We start from the raw sequence: 10,634 nt of genomic DNA, 5'->3' as shown, positions 1-10,634 counted from the left end.
TTATTTTATTTGTAAAACACATTCAAAACAACCATAAAAAGTTGCACCAAAGTGCAAAGTGCCTTTTCTACAACAAGAAACACAGTCAAAGACACGTAAAACAATAAAACATTATAAATTAGTACCTGTAAAAAAAAAAAAAAATCTTAAGTTGACAGCTTCAGAGGAAAGCACAAGGACTGATATGCCAACTTAAATGAATTCGTTTTTAGGAGTGTTTTAAAATAAGGGAAGGGAAGGGAGAACAAATTCTTAGTTTTGAGATAGGATGATGGGACAAACAGTGAGAGTTTGACCTGAGTGGCCGAGGGTTGGTCTGTGTGGTCAAGAGATCCGTGATGTACTGAGGCACTAGTGAAAACAAATTTTAAAATAAATTCTGTACATAACAGGTAGTCAATTGAGTTGGGCTAAGATGGGCTGGTGAGCAGTCTGGCAGCAATGTTTTGAAATAACTAAATGCACACTGAAACAAATAAGCAGATCACTAATTTACATAAAGTATAAAGCCCAAGAATATGAAGCATTTTGAAAAGGCCACAATATGAGATGGGTAGAGTAGCCAAGTTGTGTTCAAATAAAGAGTAATGCCACTCCAAAATAATATTACTCAAGTCAAAATGTGTGATCCAAGAAATTACTCAGTAATTTGTAACTGTCTGCATGTAACACTTGATTTATAATTTGAAGCTGTAGTAATTGGAAGGATGAAACTTTAAATAATATAAAGAATCTGATAGACCAAAGGAAAGCCCTCAAAAATTAAAGATTAGAAACAAGAAAGTACAAGTACAAGAAAAAAGATATTGGTCGAAATATATCCGTTTGCTGATATATTGGGCCGATATTTGCACTTTTCAGCACAGTGGCTATTGGCCTTAAATCTAAGGCAGAGGCCAATATTTTGTTTGTGCTGACCAGCTGCATAAAGAATATACATAAAGCGTTATTTACACTGAGAAGAGAACATAGTACTAAATGCAACTACACTGCTCTCCTATCAAGTTTATAATAAAATAGATGTGTAGATGATAATGATAGTACAAATCTTCCCGACATATTCGCCCAGAAATATCGGCAGAGCTTATCGCCCATTGGCTGATGTTTTTTTTTTTTTTTTTATGGCCGATGCGATACCTATTGTTTAGAATTCATATCTGTCAAAATCACAAATTAAAATAATTTCATATTGTCAATATAACATTTCTGTCACCTGTAGGTTCACATGTGTTATTATTTGGTCCATTGAGCTCATTTAGTTCTGGTGTGGACTTGGGTTGGTCCTGTTCTGGTCTAGTCCAGGTTTAGTTTTGTGTTTAGTGCTGGTTTTGTCCTATTTTGATGTGGTGAATGTGCACAGTGTGTATGCACTGTTAGTAACCAAATCACAGCTTTACCAAAACTTTAGACAAATATTACATTGTAATATATACTATTCAAGTAGGAGTAAAAGTATGGTGTCCGAAAACTACTATTTCTGTAAAAAGTTACTCAACTACTTACACCTGTGCCTAGTATATTCTCCTACCCCTAAATGCACCACTATAAAACTGCATTTGGGCATCAAAGGTGGATGGAAAAAGATGAACTGCAAAAATCATTCACTAAAACAATGTTATCTTTATTTAATAGCTTTATCAGAGACAGCAGTCAAGGTGAAACTTATCACATGTTTATTACTCATATAAACTAACAGCAGCTGTGAAGTTTAAGTAAGATACTAGATAATAAAGCTGACATGCATATTCACTTTGTTAAATACATAATTTAAGGCACTTATACACTGAGCTAATACAAGCAGTTCATATTGGCTACTTCCTGGATGAAGTGCAGTGCATTCTATGACTTATTTTATCAAACCCAAGTGAGAACATAATAGTCAATGTAAGGTCTGTGTGGTATAGAGTCCAGTGTAATAATATCAACCCCCATTCTATCAGATCTAATCCATCATTTCAGTAGTTATAAAGATGAATCTATAAACTATGCACAGTCATTTTAAACATATTAAACAAAATGTCTTTCAGACAATCAGTGCAATAAAATAAAGTGCTTTTAGGCCAGAGACAATCCTATAACTTTGTTCACTAAATTTTAGAAGTCATACATTTATATCATAATGAAGGAATGCTTATTCCTTGGATTGATTAAAGGTGCGCTATGCAACCTTTCTAATGGGAGGAGTGGAGGTGGGTGTGCAGGTGAGGGGTCACTTACCTGCTTGAAATGCATTTGCTTTGCCTGGATTGTTCCACAGTATGGTATTAAACTTATCTATCTTATATTTATTCAAGTAAAAATTGAAAAACCTGCATTTTCAGAGACTAACCCAGTGTTTTGTCAAACTGGTACACGAGCTCCTTCAGGTGGTACTGGAACAGAGTAGAGTTTATTCTAGCCACTTTTTTGTCCTCCTTTGGGTAACAGTGGAAATTGTGTAGTCCACTTTTAGACCTGGTTTAGCCCTGGATTAGACCTGGAATAGTCCTGTTACATACGGTACTTGGTTTAGATCAGGTGGTACTGGGAAAGCCAAATCTTTACTTTGGTGGTACTTGGTGTGAAAAATAGCCGGTGATCTAACCTGTAACTTGTGCCTGTGGAGATAGACATGTTGATGGACCATTCCAGGCAAAGCAATAACATCTCCATGGAAACCAGCAAGAAGAGGACCCTCCGCCAGAAAAATTGCATAGTGCATCTTTAACGTACAGCACAATCTATAAAACTAATGCATCCAGCCCCAAGTTGTTAAATAGTATTCAAGTGTAACTAGAGGAAAGCAGCGAGATTGGGAGTACACAGGTTAATTTCCAAATATAGAGCAGAAATATTTGATTTGTACTGGTTTATTCCCAGTTGATGGAAAGCATCTGACAGCTCAGCTCCCACAGCCTCTCGGCCACCTTGTCGTCCCGGGCCTTTGCTGAGCACTTAGCTGGAGCACAGTCACTGCAAAAGATCAGACAAGAAACTGGGTAGGATCATGTCAAAAATATAATTAATGTGACCAACTGCTTATTGTCCTATACATTAGAGATGAACAGTATTATTTTGGGTGCTGTATTTTGTTGTAAGTTAGCAAGTGAACTGTACAAGGTTTGACTTTAGATAAGGGTTTACGGGTATAATCATAATATTTTCTGTAGCAATATCACTATATTATAACAAGTCCCTAAATCTAACCTTAATAATTTGGGCTTCAGCTTTTGGGAATTACCAAGACCAAACAAATGCTCAGTCTACTCTCTATCAGATCATCCCTCCAGACAGCAGTTTTGCTTATCTTTATATTTACCCCATAAATCTAGGCAGGATTTGAAATCTGATGTTCCTCTGCACAGAGCTTGTTACCATTTATAATTCAAGTAAATCAGACAGCAGAGGCCAAAACTAGAGAGCCTCATCTTCACAAAGATGTTGATGATGCTAGTTGGAGGCAATTTTAGTCTGGCGTTTTAGGAAAAAATCTACAGAATAGTTAAATTCAACCTAAAGAAGTGGCTTAAAGATAATGGTGCATAGTCATTAGTTATTTTGTGTAGATAGAAATAATGTAAAATGTAAATATTTAAATGTATACAGTTACAGTATGTTGATGAGGTGCTCCCTCTGCTGGTGCTTGGTTGTTGGTGTTTTTTAAGCTGTATTTTATATGGACCGTTTTATGAAGTTGCTGCACTATTGACCTTTCACTTTACCTCTGCCCAGGAACTACAGATGAAAATTGGCTTGTAGCCATCTCTGGTCTGTGCAATGTATGTGTAGTGCAATGTCCGTGTCAAATAAATAAATGAGTTGTGTACTGTATTGAAAAGAACCAGAACCAGATGTATGAAATCATATTTTCTAAACAGTCACTGTTCTAAGGCACAAGAAAACTGCTGGCTAAAGATAGCATGTGTTCTTTTTTTTTTCTTTTTTTTAAAAGATTATGCCAGATACATGAATGATTTCTGGTAGTTGAGACTTGAACGGCTTGTATTGAAAGGTGTAGGTGGCACCTGTAGTATCCTCCACTCTCCAGGGAGGGCTCCACTGCACAGTAAATGGAGGTTTGGGCTCCTTCTGTTGAGCTCTTTGTGAATGGGCTAACCACCTTCATCACACACTGCTGCGGCCCGTTCAAGTGCCTCCATAAGTCTGTCTGCACCACGCCCGGATGGAGAGAGTACACACTCACACCAGTACCTAACACACACAACAATACAAGGGTGAACTGAAGCACTAATATATCAGCATGCAGTTAACTAAAGGTGCACCATGTACCATTTCAGGTGTGAGGTTTGCTACCTGCTTGTCTCCATAGAGATGTTTTGCTTTTCTTGGAATGATCTTCAGTATGGCCTATAATAGTAGTAACCTATTTATCTTTTATATTTGTTTATATTGCTCAAAAATCCCTTGGAAAGCATTCTAACAGTGAGCATGTTCGTCTCTCCACAGACCTGACTTGTAATTTGGCCTGGTAGCTTCACCTATTTGTCTTTCTCAGTGATCTTTCTAGAGATAGATACATTTGCTGCCATACTGTGGAACATTCTAATTAAAACAATAACATCTCCATGGAGACAAGCTGTTCAGAGGTGTGTTCAATGTTTTTACACTGGTGTTGCCCAGCTGTGGCTTAAATCATTAGGTCAGTCATTTTTGAGAATCTAATTTTGTATTTTTGTGAATAAATAATTCTAAATAACAGAATAAGAATGTCCATTTTACATTTTTGATATTTATATGTAAAAAGGCAGAATAAATTTATGATTCACAAGTTTAATCTGTCTTTGTATAAATACATTGTTTCACTCCCACGCAGTTGTAGTCTTGTGAGTACAGTATGGGTCAGATAGATAGAGATACTTCATAGTTTTGAGAGGTTTTGCCATGCCCAATTTAGTCAACCAAGAATTTCTTTGGTCGACTACTTCCCAAGCAAAACTGGTCAACATGTTACCTGCTTTGCTAGAATATGTTCTTGTAAGTGTGATTTCCAGTACCATACCCTGCAGTCTTTTGTCCAGTGAGCGTGTGAACAGAACATTGGCCAGTTTACTCTGTGAGTAGGCCTTTTGTTTGTCATAACTCTTCTCGCTGTTGATGTCCTCCAGATTTATGGAGCCATACTGATGTGCCATGGATGAGACATTGATGATCCTAGCAGGAGCAGACTTTTTAATCAGGTCCAACAGCAAATATGTCAACAGGAAGTGACCTAAAGAAGACAGCAAAAGGAGAGGACTGAACATAAGGGGTGATAATGTGGTAGGTAGATGAGAAAAAGATCATGATTCAATTACAATATCCATGCAGTTGTACAGTATAGGAAATGTGCAATATTTTATTATTTTATACTAAAGACAGAATTTAAATGAAAATACTAGTTGCATTTTCAAGCTCATTCTGAAACCTAGAGGACTAAAGCAACATAACTAGGAAAGAATTATAAAAAAAAACTCAACTAGGAAATCAATTTGACTTTAAATTCATTAGAGCACCACATACAGGATTTCTTTTGTCATGTAAATCTACAGAGGTGGGTAGAGTAGCCAAAAATTGTACTCAAGTAAGAGTAACGTTATTTTAATATAATATTACTCATACAAAGTAGAGGTCCAAGAAATTACTCAAGCAAGAGTAAAAAAATTATTTGGCCAAAGTACGACGCTACACTACGCTAAGAGTAAGTTGAAGTGTAACTGTCAGAACTTAACATCTATCTTATGATTTAAAGTTGACTGTGTGGACAAAATATTTAATAATGCACAAAATCTGGTATTTTCAAAAGATGGACACAAAAATGAGAAAAACTAAATCACATCTGAAGGAGCAGTGTAATAAACTTGTAGACTTACTCACAGTGGGAAGAGTAACCACCACTTTTACTCAAGTAAGAGTATCATCAATAAAAATTACTCAAGTAGAAGTAAAAGTAAATGCAATTGAGTAAATGTAACTGAGTACTACCCACCTGTGGAAATGTACATTTCTGTCAAAAAATACCATAATTGAGATATATATTGTAGCCCTACAAGTGTATGCAGAAACTTGTACAAAGCAGTGATCCTTGACATTATCACTGCTTTACTTCTTCCTTCCCTATTATCTGCACTGGCATATATGCGTCATCAGAGTTATCAGTCATCAATATTTAACTGCAAAAACGCATTACCCATCTATCATAAAATACAATGGATAATAGATATTGTTCTTCCTCTACATAGTCATAATTATAGTGTACAATGACTGTTTTGTTAATTGTGTTACTGTTAGGTCCAAAACGTCTCAAATAATATAGTAAGAAATTATTTTTAAAAAGTAAATTACAATATAACAATATTAGAATAGAACAACTGTGGTTATTTGAAAAGTTCCCAAAACATATGATTTAATATGTATGTGTGTGTTACATACATATGTGTGCGTATGTGTGCGTGTTTTTTTCTCTAAGGAAGAATTACACAACGGACAAGAATTATACAATCCTTTGCTCCGTTGTGTATTATATTCAAGATATGTCCACTAGAGGACAGCATTACACTATACACTCACGCCTTACAGGAAGCAATTCCTTTATTTCTCACCATGGAATAGTAGGTTGTTCCCAAACTTTTCACACCAAGCACCACCTAATATGCTAAAATATTTGGTTTTTCAAGTAGAACCAGATCCAAACCCGGACTTTATCAGGCTTGGAGTTAAAGCTGGTTTAAAATTTGACCAAATTACTAAGGTAGTTCTAAATAATGAGGAGGAAGAAAAGGAGCACAAAAACTAGATTTATCTCTAAGTAAAACAACTGCAGAGGGCACCATGTAGCACCTGAGGCAGCACCACTGGTACTGATAGAAACATTTTATTACTGTTTTACTAGTTGAAAGATTAGGTGATGTGCAAATTGTTCATTTCTGTTGCAGGAATATCACATAAATCCCATGAAAACTGAAGTCACTCCCGATTTCAAGAGAGGGCAGTGCAGACAGGAACGTCATGTATATAATTTCCCCTGGATCAAAATGTAGTTAAACTTTTTCACTTTTCACTGAAGGCTGGCTGTTTAATATATTTTATTATACCAGCTAAAACAAAAATTGGTAAAAAATTGTTATACGGGTATACATACCAAAGTTTGAGAAACAATGAAATAGGACAAACTCAGTGTACTAATATCATTCTAACTAATAAGTGATTTTTTTTTTATTTCCAGGTCAAAGTCATCATTATTGATTGTCTGTTCAAATATTGCTCCAAAATATTAATGTTTTAGAATTAATGATTCATAATTTATTTGAATTAAATGGTTGACTTACCAAAGTGATTAACTCCAATTTGCATCTCAAATCCATCAGCAGTTTTCCCATACGGACACACCATCACGCCAGCGTTATTGATGAGGATGTTGAGTTTCTCCTCTTCTACAAAAAAGATAAGATATTTTAACATGTATTTGTTCATAGGGATGGACCAATAGGGATTTTTTAAATACCAATATCCAGTATTTTTCTTGCTGCTGTGGAGAACTGATATTTCCCGATATTAAGGACCACATGTTAAGTTATAGTGGTGTTCAAAAAACTTTTCTTTTTTGTAAAATAATAACACAATTTATTTATCAGGTATATAAATTCATATGTCAAACTGGGGATGACACATGGGCACACCAAGCACATTCAGGAAGTTAAAAAAAAAAAAGTTAAAATCCAAATATTGGCAAAATTTTCAATATCAGACTGATACGATGTCTGGGGAAATCCTCCAACCTCATGGATATTGCCGATACCCAATAAAACATCCCTTTTTATCTAACCTCAAAGACACATGGAACATATGCACACCTTTATTAATATTGTCAGCAAACTCTCTTATAGACTTGGTATCTGACAGGTCCAGCTTCCTACAGACTACATTCTCATTGGCCGAGTTCTTGATGACTTCTTCCAGAGCAGCTTGACCTCTCTCCATGTCTCGACATGCCATGATGATCCTAGCACCTGGACAAAACACACAAACATCACCTTTAGTTATTGGCAATCCATGAGGTTGAGTTTTAACTTGGAGGGTGAATAGAAGATGGACATATAATGTACAACGTGAAAGAGCCCTCACTTGAAAAATAAAAGGTTTTACAATGACTCAAAAATAGCCCCCTACAGCAAACATGCTTTGTTAATAATAATAATAATGGCTTACACTTGTAATGCGCTTTACAGGCTTGTCAAAGCCTCTCAAAGTGCTACACTATAGTCATTATTCATTCATTTCCACACTTGGTGATGGTAAGCTACTACTGTAGTCACAGCTGCCCTGGGGCAGACTGACGGAAGCGAGGCTGCCAATCAAAGCTGCCAATCTGCAGACATTCACACACTAGTGCGTGAATGTCTATGTGAATGGGTGAGCAGTTCCTTGATGTAAAGTGCTTTGAGTGCCTTGAAGGTGGAAAAGCGCTATGCAAAAATAAAAATGTTATATTTATTGTAGCTCTTCTGTATTGTATTTGTACGATGTATTTGTCATGGGAGCAACCCAAAACGACTTGTCCTTTAAATACATTTAGAAATCATACACTGACACACAAAAAAAAAGTTAAAGCGCATGTGAATACAATATAATGTGCAAATCTGTTTTGAATTCAGACTAGATGTTCTATATAGGCACTACAATACGGCAGTTGCCTTCTTCATCAAACTTGATAGGGATGATAAATAGATGAGGGATCCCAAAACTCCAGAATGGAGAAGATCCCACATAACAAATTTTGAAGTGCAATATATTGTTGAACTGAACATAAATAATAAACGATAATATTGAAACCAAACCATAAAACAAAATTATTCCCCAAAAAGTATTCAAAATGTACAATATTGTTAAAAATTATGAGCTGCAATAAATACATAACAGAATGCAACACTTAAGTAGTTAGTTTGTAGCTATAATGAGTCACAGTCGTTATTTATTCAACAATCTACAGCTCAAATGTTATCATAGTACAAAAAAATAACCAAAATCTTCCCACTGGTGCAAAGAAAAAGTATCCACAATAAATACTGACCCCAAAAATTATTGTTCCATCAATTATATACTGAACAATAAGTCGATATAGTAATTATCATGACAGGCTCAAATCCCGCAAGCCACGCTCAACACCTGTTAACACTACTGTCCAGTGTCTGTTTTGTTCTCTTGGAATAGTATAGATAACTTAACAGTGTGAAGACTAATTGTCTCTATTCTATTTTGGGCGACAGAAACTCAGTTATTAGAACACTTGTCCTCTGACCCTGTGGTTGGCAGTCTCAGCTACCACAGATGAATGCTGTTGTTGTATCCTTGAGCAAGACACTTATCCCGCTTTGCCTCTAATGCCTGTGTACACTGTTGTGTAAATGTTTTGAATGAGTGTTTTAAGGGTAGAAAAGCTCTTCATAAATGTGATCATTTACCATTTTACCCACAGCTCACCTCTCCTTGCCAGGTCAGTGGCTGTTTCTTTGCCAATGCCAGTGTTGGCTCCAGTGATGATCACTGTTTTACCATCCAGCCTCTCAGTTGAAGACCAGGAAGTACGGCAGAATAGTCTGTGAAGTGAAGAAACACATACAACTTACTCAAGATGTTGCAACATCATGACAAAGAACTATTTGTGACTGAAAATACAAGAAAGCTTTTTTAAACATTACTGCTCTGTCAACATAAACTATTATTAGATGAGATTAGATTGTCAAAATGTAAGTTACGTACTATTATGTTACCACGATAAACTGAAAGGTTGTTTTAATCATTAAATGTAGCCTCTCAGGTAAACATCCTACCTTGCAGCCTTCATTGCGCCCACAAACTTGTAGAGATGAAAATATAAAGACTTATCAGGTGTTAATAGTTGTATCAATCTTATTCGACTCACTAAAATTTGATCGCTGAGAAACTGGTTTAATCTCTAAACACGGAATTGTTAGTAACAAGTAAAGCCTGTTGGACAAAGACTTGAACCAATCAGCAGTGCGTCACCAGCCCCTGAGCGAGCTCATTGGCTAAACCATCAAAATAAGCCCCGCCTTCACGCTGTGTGTTTGTGCGTAAGGCGTTGACTCAGACGGATGTGTTGCTTAATGAGGCCAAATTAGGATTTAATAGAAAGATAAAAAAGTTATAAAACTATAAAAATCTCTTTGGTCTGTATAAAAAAATTACATTTAAACATTTAATCTATTAGCTAGGCTTATCCTAAACTTGTAAATTAGCTTAACCCTTCACCACAGCTGTTAAACGTCTAAAAGATAGCTAATGTTTTAACAACGTACTGCTCGTCTAGTCTAATACATTCTTCCATTTTAATCTAGCTCTATAAAGCACTGTTCCTGTCCTTATGAGATAACCTGTGCCGTGGTAATCAGGCTTTGCTCAGGTGATTCAAAAATACTTTTTCAGGGACACGCTACATTTTCTAGTCACGCTGTTTTAATGATTAATTGTTCTAATTGTTTCATTTCCCTTTTTGCTGTCTAGGGTCAAGGGTCAGGCCGGTCAAAGTTTCGTACGAGGAATTCCAAAAGTGTCACAATTTTGCCAGTTTGACACCCAAAAAAGAAAAGAAACAACAGTTAAAAGTAAAGTTTGCTTATTTACACCTTTTCTAAATA

The 10,634-nt window shown here is 35.9% G+C and overlaps 1 protein-coding gene across 2 annotated transcripts; it reads right to left on the bottom strand.

Moving 5' to 3' along the window:
• Positions 1-1,600: 1,600 nt before the first annotated feature.
• On the bottom strand, positions 1,601-10,000 carry rdh12l (retinol dehydrogenase 12, like). 2 transcript variants are annotated; one of them, XM_033985998.2, is made up of 7 exons: positions 9,807-10,000; positions 9,457-9,572; positions 7,830-7,985; positions 7,305-7,409; positions 5,000-5,209; positions 4,005-4,191; positions 1,601-2,952 (listed from the first exon to the last, which is right to left on the bottom strand). In XM_033985998.2, exons 1-7 carry the CDS (start codon positions 9,818-9,820, stop codon positions 2,850-2,852), a joined length of 891 nt encoding a protein of 296 aa, XP_033841889.1. In that variant the 5' UTR covers positions 9,821-10,000; the 3' UTR covers positions 1,601-2,849. The 2 variants fall into 2 exon arrangements, with proteins under 2 accessions (XP_033841889.1, XP_055086038.1); XM_055230063.1 differs by having other exon boundaries at positions 9,457-9,570; positions 9,814-9,854.
• Positions 10,001-10,634: the final 634 nt, after the last annotated feature.

This window comes from Periophthalmus magnuspinnatus, chromosome 20 (genome assembly GCF_009829125.3).
Source record: "Periophthalmus magnuspinnatus isolate fPerMag1 chromosome 20, fPerMag1.2.pri, whole genome shotgun sequence".
Classification (NCBI taxonomy): Eukaryota; Metazoa; Chordata; class Actinopteri; order Gobiiformes; family Gobiidae; genus Periophthalmus; species Periophthalmus magnuspinnatus.
Note: the sequence above shows the minus strand (reverse complement) of the source record. Positions and strands in the feature narration are given on the sequence as shown.